General features: G+C 42.4%; 1 protein-coding gene across 1 annotated transcript in view; it reads right to left on the bottom strand.

The window, feature by feature from the left end:
* Window positions 1-13447: 13447 nt before the first annotated feature.
* Window positions 13448-23090, bottom strand: part of BRK1 (BRICK1 subunit of SCAR/WAVE actin nucleating complex) — a 95819-nt gene continuing 86176 nt past the window's right edge. The window contains exon 3 of the mRNA XM_078661375.1: window positions 13448-14193. Coding sequence (XP_078517501.1) covers window positions 14167-14193 — 27 coding nt within the window. The 3' untranslated portion in view covers window positions 13448-14166. The remainder of the gene's footprint in view (window positions 14194-23090) is intronic.

Consider the following 23090-nt stretch of genomic DNA (forward strand, 5'->3'; position numbering starts at 1 on the left):
CCCAGCCTTATGGTGTCCCGCAAGGCTCTATTCTTAGCCCCCTCCTTTTCAATCTGTACATCACTCCTTTAGCCTACATAGCTGACAGCGTTGGTCTCACTCTATTCATGTACGCCGATGACTCACAGATTGTTTTTTCACTCACCAAATCTGATAAGGCTTCCACATCCCCCCTTTCAATTGGGCTGGGAGAAATTGCCAAGTGGATGTACCACAATCTTCTCAAGTTGAACGGGGGAAAGACTGAGGTTCTCATCCTGGGACACAAACCCGACCTATGGACTTCACGGCATTGGCCTGCAGAACTTGGCCCTCTCCCTGCACCTGTGGAACAGGTTCGTAATCTGGGTGTTGTTATTGACAAAGACTTGTCAATGCAATGCCAAGTCAACAAGGTATCATCCACATGCTTCACCATTATACGATGGTTGCGAAAGATCCTGTGGATGTTGCCTGTGGACACTCGGCGAGCGGTAGTGAGTGCCTTGGTCACCTCCTGACTAGACTATGGTAACATACTCTACCTGGGAGCGGCCAAGGCCGTGACGCGTCGCCTACAGTTGGTACAAAATGCGGCAGCGCGCCTTCTCAGTGGCTGCCGCAAAACCAACCATATATCCAGTTGCCTTCGTGAGCTTCACTGGTTGAAGGTGGAAAACCGCGTGAAGTTCAAGACGCTTACATATATGCATAAGATTAGGCAGAAGGTGGCACCAAGTTACCTACAGACCTTGGTGAAATCTTATTCCCCTACCCGTTCCCTTCGGTCCTCCTCTCAAATTCTCTTTTCTGTGCCTAGGGTCAGCTTTCTAGAATGGGAGGCCGCTCCTTTGCTTATCTGGGGCCCAAACTATGGAATTCTCTCCCTCTGATCATCCCGTCGGAGGACAGCCACACCCGTTTCCGTAAAGCTGTTAAGACCTGGCTTTTTTACCAATAACTGCATCGGCCTCAACTAGCCATATTAGCTGCACAATCTTAGTGCCGGGAAACCCTCAGGGGTAGCTGTCGCGCTCTACAAACTCAAATAACAAATAAATAAATAAAGTGCTCAGGCGACAACATAGAACCCTTGGGTTCAATCAGCACCCGCATCGGCGTCGAGCAACGTCATTCCGGCTCAGTGACGTCTGGGATGAGGATGAGGATGAGGATGGGGCTGGCCGCAGGCACTAACTACAGATCCGAAGCCAGAGGAGGTCCCGATGCCACGACCGGCGTTGACCCAGATCCGGGATCAGATTCATGAAGCCCGGCCCACCGGCGCAAGGCCAGGGCTGGCGGCGTCCAACCCAATGGGGCCCCTTTCGACTCTGCCAAGGGCTCACCAGTGGGGTCGGCATGCTCAAATACGCGGCGTGTGGCCTCGTAGACTGCTCCAGCTAACAGAAAAGGGGGGAGGCACGAAGTCGGGCCAGGCTCTGGCTCCACGGAACTGTACCTAGAGCGTCGGTGCTCCTTACCTCTCTCGTCTACGGACAACAGCCGAAGTGAATACAAAGTCTGCTCGTACTTCTTCTGCCTCTTCCCCGAGTGTCCTGAGGACCTTGTGTGGGATGAAGAAGACTTAGGGCTCCAGCAACGGTCCTGCAACCTCCTCTTCTTCGATCGGGACCAGGACCTCCACGGAGTCTCGGTCGACAGTGTCGACTGCCGGGCTGCGAGGAGCTTCATCACCCGCTCCCTCAAGGCCTTCGGAGCTATGGCACAGCAGCCCGAGCACTACTTCAAGTCATGGTCGCGCTCGAGACAGACAAGGTGGGGGGGAGGTGGCAGGGGCACTGCTCGGCTTGAAACCGGTCTTCCTCAAAAACATCCCTCGCACGCGTAGATGGAATTTTTTTTCGAAATTCAACAAAAGTCAAGAAAAAAACTGTCAAAAAGTGACAGAGGGAAAGCTCTTCCTGGATCGGCGCTTAACTGGCGCAGAAAGAAAAGAACTGATGTCTGGGTGGCAACTATATAGGCACCGCGATGTCATAACAGAATAACAGATGCCAACAACATCACGTGGAGCCAAATGGAACCACCCAACTGCGCACGCAAGTGGTATTGCGTAGCAAAAGTTTCTGGATTCAGCCAGACGCCTAGAGAATTCAAAGGTAAGGAATCTGCAGCTAGAACTCTCTATCAGATGGTCTCTCCCAAGTTCATGTCTTTAAGGAATGTGATGCCTGTGACTTTGGGACAATTTTCTAATAATACACAAGAGCCCAACTGGTCATCTGCTCTTTCAGGAATACCAAAACTGCTTTGGTTCCCTCTTCTATTATTGTCCTCTAGTTCAGTTACTTTTGTTTGAAGGCTGAGTGATTTGGAGCAGGTGTAGGTTAAGACTTTTGTCATTTTGGTTCCTTCATTTTCCAGGTTACTTATACTTTTAGACGTACTATTCTTTCAACTAGTCATTTGATATCACTGTGTTCCCGAGATGTATATTTGCATACGGTCAGTACTGATCGTAGTGCTTTAGGATAACTCCAGCATGTCTAAAAGTTTTTTAATTATGGTCTCCATTGTGGTAATTGATGTCTGCTTTGCTTTTGATTGGGGTTTCGGGGCGGGTGGGCAGCTTTGGTTCATCTGAGGTTGGAATACTGTTCCTTGTCTCCTATTTTCACTAGCTCTGCATGTTTGAGGTATAGGATTGGCATTGGAATGTGTTAACGTGATGTTTCAAACATAAATGCTCTCTTACCTAAACCAATTTCAGACAGTTTGCGCCACCTGTATGTTATTGCAGATGTGTCGCGCAAAAGGAAACAAGGATTTTAGAAGGTGCATGTCCAGCTCCATGTGGTTCTTTCAGGGAAATGAGACTGTAGCTCACTCTGTGATGAAATTGGGGACAAAAGCAGTTACAGGCATCGCTTAGGCTGTGTTTGCTGTTGCTTTGAAACAGAGCCGCTCGCCTGCACATTCGTGTTTCTTGACCTGAACTGCATGCCCTGAACAGCAGTGGGCGTGGTGAACCTTGATGGTAAAATGTACTATTCTAACTCCCATCCTAAAATACTTGGGGAAAGAGCAGCTTTCACACAGATCTTCCAGGAGGCTTATTTACTATTCAAACCCCAGTGCCGGAATATTTTGGGGAAAGCTATACAATCCTCACATATTCTTAGGAAGAGTAGAAAAGTAGTAATTTTAAATTTCAGAAAGTGCTGCCCGAGGGACCAGCTCAGGATAAAACAACTAGGAATACCTCACCTAAATAGCTATCTTCCTCCTTGCCAAGCCACGCCCCTCAAACTACTAGTAAGGCTTTAAGAATATGTGAGAATAACTAAAGCTTATCCTTACAACACATTATTCATCTGTGGATTTCTGTATGCATTCTGATGTTAGAGTTGCCATGTAGTGCTATCTACAGTTTCTATATAAACTGAAGATGTATATAAGTTGCAGATATTTAATTCCAGAAGTTCTGTGAAAATTTTGAGATAATGTACATTGTTGAAAACGTATAATGTATGAGTGACTTACAAACTATTTAAGTTGCAGTATGGTTGTAAGTGTTATTTTAATGGTGTGGGCCATTCTACTCACTTCAGGAATACATGTAAGGCATTTTAACAAATTATGTAGGGTTATGCATAGGACCTAGTTGCACATACCTTATTAGTGGCTAATGCATGGCTGTGAAGAGGTTGACTTCTAATTCTGTCAGGTGAGGTATTTAACAGGTACCTCTCAGAGTAAATAATGATTAAACTTTCTTTTGACCAGTATTTATGGTTTAATAAACTGGTGTTCACATGTCTATATAGTCATTAAATTTCTTACGCAACTGACTACCATTTTTAGATTTAATACAGTTAGGAAAATAAGAGTGTATCTACCAAATGTGGATGATTTCACAGAAATACTTTGTCCTACATATTGTGAAAGGCTACACCCATTAACACGACCGAGGCAATAGAAAATTGTTTCTCTGTGTAACCAGTTGAATATCTTCTAGTGAGTAGATAAAGGTCATATTCACTGGATGATGTCAGAGATGTACTATGTGGGTTCATAAGAAGTGATGGTTATCGGTAGCTCACGGAACTATAAATGGTGAATTTGTATATTTAAACGTTTTTAGCTCATTTCAACACTTAACTATTACGTCACTTTAACCACTGTTATTAAGTGCCTTTCTAGAGGTTTTTTTACATCAGTATAGATATCATTGGCATAACTAAGTAATGTATATAAAGAAATCATCCCCTCATCTAGATAAAAAAGCAGTGTGTCCTGTTGTGGCTTTACCCAATTTGTTGTCACTGAGTAACGCCACGGCACGAGACAATGCGCTTTTATTTTTTAACTGCGCAAGGGACTACTTACATTCCCCAGTTTCATGATGCAATATAGCCTCCCCCTGATAGGACTTCCTAGTCTGAAATGCACTATGGAGGAGGGGATGATTTAATGGATTCTATAGGATACCTTTGTGGCATAACATGAAATCATGCAAAATGAAATATCAGATTCAAAATAAAAAGAACAATTGAATTGAACTTCTTGGATTACATTTGGTAATTTTGACTATTGATGTTTCAAGCTGATTTCACCTTGCAGCGGATCTAAGTGATTATTTAATCAACTGACAGATTGCTTGTTTCTTGACTTGGCACCGAGGGTGCACCGTGATAGCATGGCAAAAACTGCAAAACAGATTGTTAACTTATACAAGCACTTTAAACTACATAAACAAGCATTGAAAATGCAATAGGTCTCGCCTTTGCCTAAGGTAAAGCCATTTACTTTGCTAATGGTATTCTATAGCATAGCAAATGGCTTTAACTTAATGAAAGGCGAGACCTATTGCATTTTTAATGCTTTTTTGTACCTAAAAACACTCCTTTACTTCATAAATGTAGCATGTCGACATGTTTTAATCATTAAAAACACACTGAACATGACCACTGTTCCTAGGTCATTTCACACTGGTTTCAGAAAAGGATGAGGGAGCTACCAAAAAACGTGTGGCTGCCAAACTTTTGAAATCTCCAAACCATGAACTGAACCATGCTTCTGCAGCATGCTTCCTCATAGCGATAAAAATAGAAAAGTCACACTGACGTGTGCGGAAGCCCCTTTTGCCCATGTTTTGAAGCATACTATGCTGTTTTTGTGTAAAAGCAGGCATAATTAACCAGTGAGTGGTAACGGATGCGGAGTTGGAAATGAGAGAAAAGCACATCCCTGGCACAGAACTACAACAAAAGCGAAAGACACAGGGAGTAAAGGGGAAAGCAGCACACAGTACAGACAGCTCTCTTATGGAATGCTTCCACAACAAAAAAAGTACCTCTAAAAGCGCAAGCAGTGGCAGGATATTGATCCTCCCTTTGAGCATGGTCCAAGTACTCCTTCCTGGGGCCCCCCATGGCGTCTGTCGCCACCACACTGCATGTGCCCACCATATTGTCTGTCACCTCCACTGAATGGGTCCACCATGGCATGTCACCTCTTCACTGCACGGGCCTACCTTGGCGTTTGTTATACCTCTATTCCGCATGGGCTTACCATGGCGTCTGTCACCTCCACACTGCATGAGCCCAGCTTCTTACAGGCAGTCGCGTGAGCCTTCGCACCAGCCCGCAAATTATCCTGATATTCCCGACGTTCAAGCGGCGTCCAGGACCTAGGTACTCGTCTGGGGTAACCTCGGAGATCAAAGGAGACCCGGAGGCGCTTTGGGCCTTCCGCTGCCCGGGGGAGCTGGTGCAGCTGAGTTCGGCGGACGGTAGCCGGACTAAGCGCCTCCAAGAGGACGACGTAATCACTGGGAATTGCAGTGGTGGTTAAGGGGGCCCGAGGCTGCTGAGCTGTCTGGCGAGGCGGAATGTGGATATGAGTGCCCCTGCGCAGCCTGGCCAAGTGAGGTGCGGGCGGAAACCAGGGAGCCCACCTGGGGTCTTGGCAACATAAAGGAGCTTGGATCTCGAACCAGAGGAGCCCATGTGTGAGACGCCCTGGGGGCTGTGTGACTCTGCAAGAGGCGGTAAGGAGTTGGGTGGCCCATTAGGCCCAGAATGGGGCTAGCTGAACCAAACACCCCCACAATAAGTGCTGGGAGCAATCCTGATGAAGATTGCTGATCCTGCGGGGCCAGAGTGAGAGGGGGACCACGGCCTAAGCTTTTGGGACCAATTCCTGGGGGCACAAGCTGGAGGAATGGCTGAAGCCTGAGTCTGGGCCCAAAAGGACATAACTGCGTGGAGTGGGATTCTTGACTGAAGTGAGTGCTTGCAGAGGCTAACCAGACCCGGGACAGCACCCGGTAGCTGCAGAGGACTACGGAGACAGCCCCTGGCCTGAACACTTGAGCAGTGAGGTTAAGGGCCCAGAGCCGTAAGAGGCAAAAATAACGAGGGAAGGCACACCTACTGAGCTGAGTATTCAAGCACGATATCGCGCAGAAACGCATGCAGGCAGCAGTATTCTTGAGGCACAGCACGTGCGCGGGCTACCCTAGCTCATTGTTGAAAGTGGAAGCATACGCGGCGTGCATATTTGTTGATGGAGCCAAAGTTTAAGGAAGCAGCGGCAAGCTGAATACGCGAAGCAGCATTTTCGTTGCTATGACAACAAAATGGCGTCGGACTGTGCACAGTACCTACGGACACACACATGCTGTTTGCTTTGGACAAATGGCTAGAGCAGCCACCTTTGTCCATGCAGACACGTGCATGTATGCCTTTGGGAGAATTGATTGCAAAAGGCACTCGCATGGTGAGAGCAGCGCATATGCTGCTATCGCCAGGCGAGACCTAAAAATTTACTTTGCTAGCCTGTTCCCATTTAATAGTATGTATTCTCAATTTTCCAACCACTCGCCTTTTACAAGTTAGGAGATGCTGAGGTCTGCAGCCATCGGTTTATGATTAGCATTTTGTAGTATGAGAGTAGTACTGCAAAATGCAGGGTGTGACTAGGCCCCCTAGAGAGGTGGCTCACAAGATCACTTGTTGGCACATACATTGTGATGTTGTCGGTAGGCAGTGTATGTTTTTTTGGAGTTCTTGGGGGGGATAGCTTCAGCAAATCCCTTCACATCCATGAATGAAATAGGGAAAGGCCCTCTCCGAGGTAATACAGGTCATCAGTGCAGGATAGTTTGAGGGGGGGTTGGGTTATGCTGGATTATGGAGGTATGTGGAATTTCATTGCAAGTAAGGAGGGTACCTAATAAGTCCTTCTGTGCAGAGATTAAAGATCCAAAAGAAGTGAATGGAACCATGGAGAACACCAGAGGTTATGTCTGGGGCAACCAACTTTGACAGGCCAATTTGGACAAACTATTGTCAGATAAACAAGAACAATTAAATTAGTCTAGGCTTTGTCTTGCAGACCCAGGTAGTTGATAAGCATTTTGAGGAATGAATTGTGATAGTATAAAACGCAACCGAGTGATCAATTAGATGTAGGAGAGTTTGGTCTCGAATATTCCATATCATCCACACAGAAGGCTGCTTTAGTGAAGTGAGGGTATTGGTGAGGTCTGTGAGTTTTATGGGCTAGACGGAGGTCCATGATGCTGCTGCATTGCAGAATGAAAAGTGGTATGCATCTATGGCAACTGTGCTTGATTTAACATCTCTAATTCTAAGAATGTGTTCATCACAGTTGATGCCCTATTGAACATGAAACCTCTGAATTGGAGTTGGGTTGATGCAATTTTGTTTACCTTTGATTTGAATGATCGATTTGATTTTGAGAGTGAATGATTCTTAGAAGAGATGTCTGCTTCAATTGGTTTTTTAAACTATGTCTTTATTCAGGTTTCCTTATGCAGTGTTTATACTCGGCCGTATCACTATATATTGCATCAATGACAGCAAATAAGAACACTCAAACAGAAAACAAACTGTAACGTTTCCCCAACGTGCCCCCACCACCCTAAACTGCCATATGGAAAAGGGTCTAAGATTCCCATTATTCCTACCCTCTATATCCTTCGTCCGCTGTGTTGTGTTGCATTTCCCCAGTCTATATGGGCAAGGGATGGCCCCAGCTATGGGTTGTTTTGTTATCCCATCTATCCGTCTGAAGCATTTCTAATCTCACTCTCACCACCTCGCAGCCTCTCTCACCCGAGTCTTCCAATTGTCCAGATGTAGAACCCTGGGACCCATCTGGGTCCAACAAATCACTCATCATTTTCCCCCATGCAAGCAGCACCTCTGGCAGCCTGTTTCTTCTAGTCTTTCGGAAATGTTCCTCTTTTGCCCCAGACGCAGGTCTTTCGCTCACTTCTTCCTAGTCAGGGGCCTATCACTCATCTAATGGATCGCTATACTGCGTTTTGCCACTGTGAGACCAAGCACTGTGTAAAGTCTGCACTTTAGGACATCTGGTAATAGGCCCAACAAGCACTTATAAATCTACAATGGAACATACCAACCCTTTGCCCGCTGAATCTGTGTTAGAATTCTCCCCAAAAGGTAGCTACTGGCAGGCAACACCAGAGCATGTGCAAGATTTCAGCCTCATTAAACTTGCATTTCGGGCATTGAGACTCTCTCGTCGGATAGATAGCTTGCAAGTGCTTGGGGGACAGGTAGGTCATATGGATTATGTTAAATGGAATTTTCTTAAACCTAGCACTCACTGATACCCTTCGGGCCCCTGCGTGTATCCTAGACCAATCCCCGGGCAATAAGGGTTCATTGCTAAGAGATTGCCATCTCTCTTCCACTCATAGTGGTTTAAGCCGCTGATCATTATTCAGTGCTCAGTACAGATGGGTAACCAGCCGGCGGCTTCAACCATGGACAACATAGTCACAGTTGTGTGGGTGGTCTCTGGGGCCTCCAGCAAGGTTGGCCACAGTTGGCGCGCTATAGCAGCTATTTTTGCGTAGTGTAGAAATTGCCCTGGGCCTACAGCGTCTACTTCAATCGTTTGTCATATAAATACATTTTGCTTTTTTACAATTCAGATGAAATGAATAAGCACAGAAATCTGCTTGCACTGCATAAAAGTACAATTCAAAGTACTGGGAACGAGAGCTCCCCTACTGGAACAGCGAGTCTGCAAACCCAGGTTATATGGGGCTGTTGTTCACCCCTACCAGCCTTGAAGAAACTGTCCCAAAGTTCTTGAATAATTAACACACATTGTTGAAGGCATAGGGGCATATTTATGGGGTTTTGGCACAGGGTAGCTGTAACGGGGCGCCCGTGGCATGGGACCCCGTTCAGAGGTCAGAACTGATGTGAGTACGAGAGCCTCTACAAAATGCTTGCAGTAACCCCTCTTCTACCCCTCAGCAGACGGACTATCAAGGGTCAGGGGAAGACTTTGCTGTTATACAGGAGGAAGAACGGGACTGGCCCTTTAACCATCAAGCAGCCGATGAGTGGGCGGAGTCACGGAGCGACGGTGCAACGTCAAAAGAGGAAGACCGGAACAACGAGGTGTGCTTGTACACCTGGAGCGAGGCAGAGGAGAGAGGGAGAATCGGAGGAGACGGAAGACGCGCTAGGAGGAGGACGAGGAGCCAGGACGGGAGGAAAGACGCCAGGAGGCCAACGACCCCACGTGTCGCCCAGCCACTCACCCAGGGGAGGTGCGTGGCTCGTGCAGGTGCGTAATCGTCTCAGGGACTGGGTGGGACGAAGGGGAGGTTCTACTGTAACCTAAGAGACTTCCCTGGGTCCCGGTTATCCCTGTCCCGAGCACACAAACCCCCATCACGCCCCTTCACTGGATCAGAAGAGTGGGAGCACGCGTGGTTTGAATCCTCACTCCCTTTCCCTGTTACGCCTGGCTTTGCCGGACATCGCTCTCACGAGTGCCTTTGTCTTTTGTTTTCCTACTGGTCCCTGGGAGGAGGCGAGGCAAGACGGACCCCGGAGACACCACAGCCCGACGTAGCCTGATCGGCTATCGGAGGACGTCTCGGCTCGACACCCGTCGAAGAAGAAGGTCCCGAAGTAGATCCCCCAGGCGAACACCAATACTGAGAAAGACTTGTTCGGACCATTTACTAAGTACAATAAAACCCGTTATCACCAAGACTCGCCTCTTGCCCTTCACTGTTAACCCCGCAAACACCGAAAAGCTCACAGTAGCTCAGCAGGTCACCTTGCTGTGCTGCCCAGCATCAGAATGAAAGTGGAATGAATGCGCTGCATCTATGCATACAGCGCATTCATGTCTTCTCCACCCCCTGCGCTGGCACTGTTTCGGCAGCCTAGTGCCAACACCGGCACCCTTGCATCATGGTGCAAGGGTGCCTGCATAGCATGTAGGGTTGTTTTTGTGCAGGAAAGGGTGCCTTCCTGCACAAAAACAATTCTGGGAGGTTTTTTCCTATGTCTATGTGTGCTGCAGAATGCAGTACACTTAGAAAGAGGAAAAACTAGAGGTAATAAATACATTTCTCTTCGTTGCGCCTCCCCTGGGGGAGCATTCCCAGGCTTATACGGTCCCACCGTAATGCCTATGAAATGCCTCTCTAGTGTAGAGTTAGGCAACGCAGCGATTTGTATTGCCTTACTCCATATCTATGAGACCATTTAAAGCACCGCAAACTCTCTTTTCCACCCTTTTTTGAGAACCAATACAGCATATGGATATTCTGGAACAAAGGATGGAATCATTGTTCACTATGTCTCATGACAACTAGATGATACATTCCAAGGACTTTCTAATTCTGAACTAATTATTATACAAGACGCTTCTTTAGCGAAGGATTACGACAAAATCTGGACCATATTATGGTGCTTTTTTCTTCCATCGTGCCCTGAAGAAGTCCATTTTCACATGGATGAAACCCACTGGTTGGTGTCTTTTGCTGTGTGTGTGTGTGTGTGTGTGTATATGTATGTATTTATGATGGAGCCACTCATTAACTTACTAACAGATAATTAAATCATGTTTCATGAATAACTAATACACACCACATTAATACTCGGGTTAGTGAAGCTTGCTTATGTGTTTACTAACGTGAATAATATGAACGACGGACTAATATCGCTTTAAACGGGGAACTGTTGGGCGCATGCGTCAACTGCATCGACGTAGCATGACGTACTAATGCTAGGAGGGAAATTCTGGCGCATGAGCAGAAGATACTAAATGGAGTCTTAAGACTCACGTGCCGGTCATCTGCTTGCTTGAAACGAAAACACGCTATTTTACTAATGCCAATGCGGGAAAAGTATTAATAAGTGAAGGGGAGTAGAGGTGGGTGGTATACAGTGTGACCACTTTATTTGTGAATTCAATATCTCTCTTTCTGACTTTATCACTAGTGCATATTTGAGCCTCTCTCGTATAACTGAATTAAGCTGAGTCACGTGAGGACTGCGCATGACTACTGAAAGTTAACCCGGAATGAAAACCTAGAAATTGAAAGGGAGCCAAGGACACAAGTGATATAATCTGGGTACGGATGGTGAAGAGTTCAGCGATGAGGACGTGTATTCACAAAGTTAATAAAAATGATGCAAAGTAAATTTAGAAATGTATGAGAACTAAAATCATGAATAAAATTAAGGGGATGGGTTTGCGAACAATAATTTAACTGATTTTAATGTGTAAGCATGGTGTGATGGAGTTTCCCCCTTCCTCGACCAATCAGATTTAGTATTTTTACGATATTGAAACATTAATGGGTGGAACATGCAGAACGAAACGTATAACTGAGATATGGCCTTAGTTAGTTAGAGAGCCGAATGCTGCAGAACAAGAGCTGACAGAACTGAATGCTGTGGGAGATGCTGATGCTTGGAGAGATGCCATGATATGCTGATGAAGAATCGAATGCAGAACTTTCTATCCTAATTAATTGAGTTAGATCGAAGATCGCTGAAGAATCTCGAGGAGGAAGAGTGTGTCAGAGAAGGGTGCAGTGCAACCGTCGGTATCTTCGAGAGGGTACCTATCCTGTCCTGAAGTCTTTGTCTCCTGCCCTATCCCAGGGGACCCTCACCAGCCCTTTGGCCAGGGGGTTGGTCTTTCACACCATCATTGGTATTTATAAATTTCTTGTTATTTTTACTGATGTACTTTTCTCTCTATCCTCTCCCTTTCTGAGCATTGATCATTGTATGAGTCCGAAGTATATGCTTGGTGTCTAATGAATTTAATTTTCTCTCCTATGAATGAAGGTGACTACGCTGTATTTTTGAAGTAGTTCACATGCTTTAATTTAGATAAAGATTAAAAACTTTGAGTCTGTGGTTATTTACATTGAATAAAAGTATAGTTAATGTATGTCATTTTCACCATCAACTAGTTCAACTAATGGCCCATTGACCAGAAGAAAGAACTTTTTGATCAGTGAAAGGTTAGTTAGGTGTTTCAAATAACTAATCTTGAACACTGTGGAAGTGATAAACTTGACCCCAGCGGATTTACACACTGTGACTTTAGGGGCCCAGGTGAGTATATGGTAGTGCAGTATCTGTTGTTGAATCGCTGGATTATATATATATATATATATATATATATATATATATATATATATATATATATATATATATATATATATATATATATATATATATATATATATATATATACAAAGAAAAAACAATAAAAAGAAGATACACTCTCATATCATCTCTTGACTTTTTGAAAACACTGATTGATTTACGAATTTGATGAACGGTAGCAAATGTGGTGTACCTGCATCTTTCCTACTTGTCATGTTTCATGGTAGTTGCCCTTTATCTGCAGATTGACACATACAGCTCCCATCCTGATTTTACTAAATTAGATACAAAACTCGGTGAGAGGATGAATTATACAATACACTGCAAGACCTACATTTTAAATACTTTCCTTTAACTCGGGGTTCTCCAAAGTCGGTCCTGGAGGGTTGGATCCATGCCAGATTTTTAAGATAACTACACTTATCTAAATGTAGCTATGCTAAAAATATGGCATGGATCCGGCCCTCCAGGACAGACTTTGGTGAACCATGCTCTAACCATTAGCATGCCAAAACCATGCCTGTTCTGAATTACATGGTCTAAGTCGGGAATTCGTTTTATGTTAAGGTCTTTGGTTAATACATTTTCAGCATTCAACTATTGTAAGTAAAGATAGTTTATAAGTTTCTCTTCATATGTTTCATGTTTTTGCAAGTGTTTTGTTACAGATTGTGTATGTTTTACCTTTGTTGTGTAAAGTGGTCTAGCACCTGCTGTTTAGGATCTGGAGTACAACAGTTGTAATAAAATACACTGGAAACCTATATAGTCTCCAATGTACACTTACAAAATAAACAGCCTAGTTATTTCACCAGGCAAGTTAAACCATGAACTGTGAAGAATACGTCATCATTACAGATTATAGCACTTGGATGAATATTCACCTTTTCCTGTCAACAAACAGGTGGCGAAGCGGTGCTTTAGCCAACAGTAATACTGCTCCAATCAGCGTGCATGGAGAAGTGGTTGAGAAGAAGGTGTCTATTCATGGCATCAGTAGCATCCAATCAAAGAAATTGAATAGGTTTTATTGTTTAAACAAATTAAAACAATACATGTTGTATTACATTTAAAGAAAGACATTCCGAAAAACCATCCTTGTGAAGACTATATTGGCACATGATTCCTGATCAACTAGATTTTCTTCAAGATAGTTAAAAATACATGCTGCCACAATTTCTCCAACACAGATGTTAGCAGCCAACGTCTATAAGGAGCACTAAGACTACATTTGTGGGGGTTGGGGAGACAGAACGAGCCAAGTAAGGGCCCGCTAATTTATGTGACCACCCCCACTGCGATCTTTATGTAGTAGATTCGCTCCAGGAAATAAAATATACAAATTTGTTTTAAGACAATACTCTGATTTTCAAAACTACGAAAAGTCCCAACTAAATGTGAAGGGTGAATGAGAGAGCTGACAAGGCTCTGCGTGCACATAATGAAAAGAAAGAAAGGCTAGCACTTGTGTTTGGTCACGTTTTGGTGACATAAAATCCAACGTTAATTCCACAATTTGTTTTCTTTATCCACGTCAAACGAAGCTGCACGCCACCAACCCAGGTACAGAGGTCCTTTTTCATGGCCCACATGTTCAGAACAAACAAAAGCAGGAAAAGCCCCCGCCAGCATCAAGTTACGATGAATAAAAGGTACGTTCATTTATTATTTCTTTCCACATTGGTCAGCGTTTTAACACCCAGTCTTTCCAAATCTTCGAAGTTACTTATGTGAGAGTTTCACCTTTGGTCACCTGCACAAGAAACAACAGTTATTATCAATGACGGAAAACCCATTCTTCACACAAAACAGTAAATCAACAGTAAAAGTTTCTAAACCAACCATGAGATTATCTATACAAACATGAATTGATAAGTCTAAGAGGTCCGGCTTTCTTTTTAAAGTCAATGAAGATATTTGTTTAGTCCTCTTTGGATGAGAGTCATTGAGAAAAATGAGGATGATCCGGAATTAGCGTGGGGGGTGGGAAGAAATTATGGGTTGGTGGATTTCAAAGCACGGTGGTTAAACTTCACCACTGTACAAGGGATTGGGGGTGACCACAACTAAGAAATCTTTTAGGCAGTTGTTGCTGAATCAATGGTGCAATGTAAAGCACATTGGGTTTATTTAGCATATTACAATGAAAAGCAAAAAATTGCCGCTATCAAAATATTCAAATTGTGAATAGGTTAAAAACCTAGCAGGTATGAAGCAACAGTGAGATAGATAAGAACAATGAAAAAAATAACCTCAGAGATAGTAAACGAATACAATTGTTGAAAGAGTATTTGACAAGTGATGCAATATCATCGGGGACCTTCGCACAAGCAGCATTTTGTAATATGTTTAGTAGTACTACTAAACGTATCACAAAATGCTATTCACAAACCTAGGAGTGTAAATCTCCACCTCACCTATTCTTTCTATGGGGAGATCCTCACATGGCTAAGTTTACTACTGAGAAGTAAATGTGGGCGGGACCGGGAGAATGGCTGGAGAAAAAGGCATACTTACTCCTAAATATAAGAGGTTTAGGAAAGAACATGCACCCACCCGCTAAGGAGTAAGTCCACTGCTTTTCACAAACCACACTTCTAAATAATACCTCAGCCAAAAAGGGACTCAAGATATTAGTAAATTACTCCATCACAGAGCTGGAGTAAATCCAGCACCACACATGGCCAACCACTGATACTGCAATACCCTCCCATAAAAATGCATGGAGCTAGTGACTTCAAATACAACCCCATATGAAAGAATACCAAATTAAAATATTTAAAATAGTTACAAATATAATAAAATGTTAATACAATCTGACGATAAAACATTATTTAACTATAAAACATTTGAACAAACTTTTCAAAAATGTATAAATTAATGTAACATTTATGTTTATTGAAATAATTAAATTTGTAAGTGGCTCTTTATTGAAACTTTACATAAATGCATACATGTCAGGATAATGTATCATCATGCAGCATTTTTCTTTATGAACAAAACAGCAGTATGTGTCAGTGAAGAAAATATACAATACAATTCAAGAGTAAGGCAACAATTGGTACACCACCATTTTAACCTTGAATTATGAACTTCGAGTTTTAAATCTCGAAATCTGGACTTTTGGGGATACTTCACTAATGTATCTGGTATGCGCTTGCTGCACCTTCAAGGAGGGGCAACATATAGCAAGGGGAAATGGGTGGTGGCTCAGTGGACTAATGCGTCCACTACAGAGGCATATGCTTGACCTCAGTCACAGGTTCAAATCCCGGCGGGTCCAATCAGCTTTTCATCAATCTGAGGTCGAGAAAATTATTACCATTGAGTTGGGTAACAATAAACATCTGTTATTCAGCACCAAGATGCCTATGGGTGAACGAGCTCTTGACAAATACTCATATTATGCTGTACTACAAGGGAGTTAGCATGTAATGTGCTTTAGTGATGTCAAACTCATATTGGTGATCTACTGTACCCTTCAGTCCGACCCTGAATTTAGGTGCCTAATCTGAACCAATACTCAGCCCCAGCACTTAATTATGAAAACCGGCACTTAAGACAGTCTGCCACATGGTGGTGTTGCCAAATTTTGAAATGAGCACAACAGTTCTTTCATACAATAAATTATTGACCAATACTTGCCACCCAAGCCCGTGTTATAGCTTTGGGTGGCCAAGAAAAGTTTGAACTTTCCCACTTGTAGGAGTGTGATGGTTAGTACATGTGCGGTTACGGTCAATGGCAGTGCCGGCGGGGGCAATGGGTGCAAATTACAGTGGCCACCTGTGAAGGGCCCTGGCTCTTACTTTTTCTTTTTAAATTAAGCAATGACTGGGTCAGCAACATAGTATACCTCCTGCTGCCCAGCTCTATACCATAATTGTCTAACCACATCATCTCCATCTGTGCCCACCCCGATCTGGATTCTACAAGTGTTCACAAGCAGAGAAGAAGCAGACATCCAACTCATTGCAATTGTGCTCGGCGCAAAAGCTTAATCCATGAATCGGTTACCCGCTTTGTCTGTTTTAGGGCAAGGCATTAGTTAAAGGGGGGCAGTTTTTGTATGTTAATATGTTGCCAGCCTATAGCATGTATAACAAATTCACATACTTCTATCAGCAAGGCTGAAACGTTGTGAACGGCTATGTTACATGAAAGAAGTCTACCTTGTCTTCAGCGCAATAAGTGCATTTGTGGGAAGCGGAAACAAATACCAAGTGTAGCTGGGCCAGGGTGAGGTATGTGCGATGGACAATGATATCAAGCAAACATTTCTGGAATTGCAATTATGGACCAGTCCCTGTTTGAAAGTTCAGTCTGGAGATCTTGACTCCATTGGGCCCAAGGGTTGTTAGAGGCGGCAACGGTCCCTTGCCAAAGCACCCGGTATACTTTCGTGACCTTAGGGTGCCTACAGATCTATTTCAACAACGTGTGTAGCACCTTGTCTGTGCCGGGTTGACATCTTGTTGCCCCAGGGACTGCCAATCGCCATGCAGAGTGCTGCATGAACCAAGAATTGTCCCGCTGGGAGCATAGGAATCTCACAATTTGTTGTAGCCCCTTTCTTGAACAACAGTCCTATATTCACATTAGTGACCTACGTCCAGCGTAATTTTTGGCAGTCAACTATACTTTCTTGAAATGAGGCAAGCACCACAGTGGAACATCCAGAAAATACACGTTTGTGTGGCATTGCTGAAGAAGGTATTGTAGCCAACACGAACGAGCCACTCAAAAAAAGAGAGGTGTGCATGCAGCTTGGGAATTACTTCCAAGAGTACACTTGTGAATTTGCACTTTAGTTTTGCGGCAGCAGACGTAATCTGTTTTGGTGGGCGCAACCAGGACAACTCAAGTCATAGTCCGGTGTGCTGAGGCTTCCAGCGTTCAAGGGAAAGAACAGTTGGTCTAGATGTGCTCAACATCTGCTCAATGCCCACAGCAGCTTAGTGAGCCGCTTATTCAGGTTATGGACTACAGGTCAATGCAGTATGAAAGTAACATTGGCAAATAAGTACAGAAGGCATGGCAGAACACACTTTTTTGTCTTTTTACAATGCTATATGTCTTAGAGGAGAGAGCAGGAGTCTTTTCCAGAACAACACAGACTTGAGGGATGCCATCGAACTGTCAAGATTGTCTGCTTAGATATCTTCTGAATGCCTGTAGATTGAATAAATACTTTAAAGCCTACAAGGTGATTGGGATCGCAAAGGAGCCCATTTCAGCCAGAACACCTGTGCAGGTATACTTCAATGGGAAAATACAAGATACAGCCCAAATGAAGAGCAGGCCTGGGATTATTCCGAAGGATCTAGAATGCATAGGTTCAGATCCAGGCCTGACATATCGTTCAGTTATATTAAAATATAGTCAACTTAGAACGAGATCAAGTGGGTATGACTGGACACCCTCAGTCCATGGAGGACACCTAAATGACATATCCTGTTATACAGAGGCTACATCACAAGTGCGAAAAGCAGGGGCGATAACAGGCACCCATCCTTGCGTGGCACCTCTATAAATCCACCCCAGATCAAAGAACTCTTTGCCAGCCCTGACCCGCACAGCTAGGTCTATATAAAGATCATTAATCCAGGCCAGTATATCATAATTAAATTACTTTTAACACATTTTATACATCCCATTCAATATTTATGAATGCATAGTAAAATAAAATGTTTTAATTTAGGTGGGAATATTTTTTTTTATTAAACTTCAGAAGGTTCATTTTTATTTAATTTAATATATTTAAATTGAAGATTTAATTCAAAATTCAGTTAATTATGTTGAAGAATTATTTTATTAAGTTCTATATTTAGGAGAAATATATGAACAGTTTACAGTAATATTTGATATAAAAATATTGTTTTACTTTTCCCTATACTATAGCACAGGCAGACTCCACAGTCAGGGTGGATATCTTCCTATGCTAAAATATAAGGAACATTTTAAAAAGAGATATAGCACTATGAACTTAATTTTGAATTAAATCTGTAATTTGTATAATAAATTAAATACAAAATATCTTGGTGAAGTTTAAAATAAAGAATACATTCCAACCTAACAAAAATATATTTATGTAATACGCAGTTATACTTATTTAAAGTGATGTGTAGGATTAGGCTAATTATGGTACTCAAAAGTGCACCCACAAAATTATGCCACTCTGAATTTTGGCTGGAATATATAGAGGACTGTATTGGCCTTGCCCCACTGTTATTATGGGTAAAGATGTGGCTAGCTGAAGAATTAGCTTTTTCAAGAGACATTATCAAAGATTGTCTTGCCATCTCTACTGTTGTTAAGATTCCCTTGTTCTCATTATTTGAAATGTACGTTGCTCAAGATTGGTTTACGGGATTGCAATGAAAACACCCAGAATATGACCTCAAAAGCCAAAGACAGCATTAAAATGGCCTTTCCTATCGGGGCTAACAATAGTCACCGGCAGTCGCAGGAACATTTTGGAATGCTGTGTCCTGTCGCGGCTAGTCATATGGCTTATCATCTACAACTTTATCTAGTTTTTAAGCAGTAATTTGCAATATAGATTTTACCTTACAAGGTTTCGGTTAGGCACAGTACACTTCTTGGCAGCATTTCCAAGTCAAGGAGGCCAGACCAGCTCATGTTATGTCCTTGTGACAATTTGTCTAAACAAAGCACTTTATATTATTTTGTGCACTTTATAAAACAAGAGCAAGATTTTTGCTCCCACTATTGAGAATGCAACGCTGCTGTACATATAAAGAAGGCTTTAGATATCAGTTTGACATCTGCACTGCGGTTGAGAACTTAATCGGGGGGCTCTTGTTATCAGAAAGCGCAATGGGCAATGATGATCTAATTCACTGTTGTAGAACATTTGAATAAGGGTTACAATTAGGGCTGTTCTATATAACCACCTTAGGGTTGCATCTCCCTTTTACATTGTTGTGTACATGAATTGTTTGAATGTTGGGTTGAAATCATTGTTATGATGAATGGAATTGATGATAGATATCCAACCCACTTAGGTTATATAGTGTACAAAAATATTTTATATTAAGTAATACTGTAAGTGCACAAATTTATCTTAGCCATCACAGGGAGGTGTTGACCTACCCTTATTAAAAATCAATACAGAAAGTCCAGGTGACATAGCAGACCCCTTAGCAGTACCTCTGCAAGGCTCCTCTTATTTAGGTTTTTGTCCCGCTGGTTATGATCTTAGTTTAAGGGGTAGTATTTTGTTAACTGATGTACTATGACCGGAGTTTTCTTTTAACATGTTATACTGCCATTGGGATGTGTTTTATATTCATTAATTTTTATGTATTTAACAGGTCTTTGTACTGTGCACTTTTATGGTTCACTGAACCAAAACAAAGTTAATATGACTAATTACTTAAGAGTGATTTAATTATATTTTATTAAAATACAATTGAACATTTATTTTGAAAATAAAGTTGATTTACATATTTTACAATGTCTTTTTTTAAATACATTTTTTAACATTAAATGTATTTATATTTTTACCTATTTTAAGTAATATAATTTAATATTATTTCCTAAAGGGTTTTATTTGAAGTCCGTACCTCCATTATGTTCTAAGGGAGGGTGCTGGAGTACCAGTGTTTGACCTTGTTTGGTGTCGGACTTACTACTGTGTCTTTTTGGAAGTGGTAAATTACACTCATAAATTTGGCTCCACTCACTTTTTCAGAGGGTGGAGCTGTGTAGGTCTACAACTTTCAGCTATTCACAAAATCAAATTTACTCAAAAGTATAAAGCTACTCAAAAGCGTAAGAGTAAATTACACACAAGTGCAAGCTACCTTTGTGCATAACCCCCATTATATTTCACCACAGACCACAATAATGTATCACCGTGGTTTAAAATACACCTCTTTCACTCATTTTAGCTCACTGTTAGAGCCTTTGCATCAATGCTTTGCACTCCACACATATCTGGTATTGGATGACTTGAACAACCGACATGCAGCTACAGTTTAATGCAGATTGTGTCAACTAAGTCCCTTTCTCAGTAATAAAATGTATTTGGTTAGCTATAAACCTTACAAGCAAGTGACAGGCAATTAACAAAAGTAAGGGAGAACAAACATTATGGGGATCTTAGATTTTTTTTTAAAGCTGTATCTAAACTCATGTCTGATCATTCTTTTCTGAGTAATCATATTATAGTGCTACACTATTAACATTCAGAAGTGGTGCTACAGAATCTGCTGCTTTTAAGGTTGTCTAGGTTTTGTTGTTTTAAACGCATCTAAAGAGAAGAGATTGGTTTGTAGTTTAGAATGTCATAAAAACTATACACATAATGCTGTGTTCAGGAATGCGAAATTGTGGAAGAACTGCAGAATGCCAATGTACTGTTTATGAAGAATTGCATGGTCACCAACATGGAGGGCAGACAGGAAAAAAAACACAATTATTAGAAAACATTAATTCTACATTCAGAAACCTGGGTGGGAGTTCCCCTTTCAGTAAGGATTCAAAATTATCTATATACGCACTACACCTGAGACAGTAGCCCATAAACGTATTTCCTAAAAACTAAATGTTTTCTAAACTGTTAAGCAATATGACCCAGGGGCGCCTCGTGTTTGCGAAAGACAGACCTCTTAGTTATCAAGTATGATTTTTTTGGGGCGATAAAATTAATTTATAAGAGTCTATCGTGCAAGCTTCACTAAAGATGCTAGGGTGGGTGCCATACTATTGCATAGAAGCTTCTTGCTGGTGAATGCCCAGGTAATTCCCGACAAACTTGGTAGAATTAAGGCCAATTCTGGGTAATTAGAGGGCCAAATATATTCCCTGTTAATGTCTACATCTTGCTCCCTTCCACCAAGGAGTCCTTAAGGGATCTTAAAAAGGTGCTATTCACATTAATGAGGGATACGATCGTGATGAGAGGGGACTTCAATGCCACAATGAACTACTAAATTAATACTGGTCACCACGCTACTCCACCCCCAAAATACTACACAAGAAATCTAGTCTCGCTGTGTGGACATACCAAACTTGGCCTCTTATGTATGGAGAAAACAACCCCATCCAAAATGATCTAACACCTACGTAGAAACACATTGTTAATTTTCTTGTGCAGACTATAGCCTGATGTGCTCAGTTGTCTTGCAACAGGTCAAAAAGATACAGATAATGCCACGTGGTTCAGATACGACCTTTTGGAATTAAACCTAAGGGGAGAAAAAGAAGAAGGCAAGAGCTATGGCATTTTAAAGCCTAGTTGCTGACGGATGGCGACTTAAGTGTCTTTGCACACAAATGTTGCTAAGTCACTATGACAAAAATAATGGATCATTAGAAATGTAGGATAGCTTATAGAAAGACAACAAATCAGTGTTGAGATGTAGAGCAAAGGGGTATCTAAAGTGTTGGGAGTGAGATCGAGTGGCGGCTAAGTCACAATTAAAAGGGTGAGTCAGGCTGTTTGAACAAGAATACACTGCAACAACAGAAGCAGTCGTACTGTGACAATTAGAGGTAGCGACCCACAAACGTAAAAACGTAATCAGAATAGTAGCCTGCAGGAAATAACTGGCCTTTCAAAACAGAGTCATACGGCTGAGTGACAAATCAGGTAGGCTCCTTTACTAGCTAGCCAGACAAGACATGGACCCTGAAACCATAGCTGTGATAAATGAGGAGTGCAGCTTAGTGGTGTTTTATATCACTAGTGTTGTGGTCACTTTCGCTTGCTATGAAGCACACCTCCCACCCCAAAGAGCACAAGAGATCACTAGCCTATGAGCTCATTGTCTCACTGTCAACAGTGGAATGGAAGCTTTTAGACGCACCACTGACTATAGTAGAAGAAGCTAAAGTATTGAAAGATATGCAACCAGGAAAAACATCGCCCCAATGGGTTCCCAGCTATATTGTTCAAGAAACACCCTTCTCTTGTTACCCCCAACCTTGTGCCTTGAGTCAACGAGTTGGCCCTTCAAGGCTCCTTTACCCCAGACCTTATAGGAGCTACAATATTTGTTATCTTCAAATCAGAACAGCTCTCAGACCTATGCGCCTCATATCGCCATATCTTCCTTATCAATATTGAGATTAAAAATGGATTAAAGAATTCATTAGTGCAGTGCTCTGAATGGGGAGATGAGCTTGAAGACAGGGTGGCTTTATCTGAAGACAATATGCCACTATTCCTTCACTACACTGCATGCACTGGGGACAGTTTGATAAAGATATTTGGTCTATACAGGGAGGCATTTGGTCTCATGTTAAACTGGGAGAAAATACCTTTATGTACAATAAGAAAGGAGCGTCTTTTTGAGAAGGGGCATAGTTACTAAATAGGCTAACACATAGTTTTAAATCTCTTGGAATGCACATCTCTTCAGACCCAATGCTAATGTTAGGAGCTTAATCTAGCCCCCTTAGCTGACAACCTTCTAAAAATAATCTCTGCATCCGAGACGCTCTTCCGATCAACATTATGGGCTCAGGAGTACTTTTAAATAGGATTGCATTAATCCAACTTTTCTATGTGGCTCACAACTATCCCCAGAAAGTATCTGATCACTTCTTCAATCCCATCAGAGGCATGTCCCAAAAGTTCACGTAGGAAGAAAAATCCACAAGAATCACATAGGTAAAGAG

This window comes from Lissotriton helveticus, chromosome 9 (assembly GCF_964261635.1).
Source record: "Lissotriton helveticus chromosome 9, aLisHel1.1, whole genome shotgun sequence".
Taxonomy (NCBI): domain Eukaryota; kingdom Metazoa; phylum Chordata; class Amphibia; order Caudata; family Salamandridae; genus Lissotriton; species Lissotriton helveticus.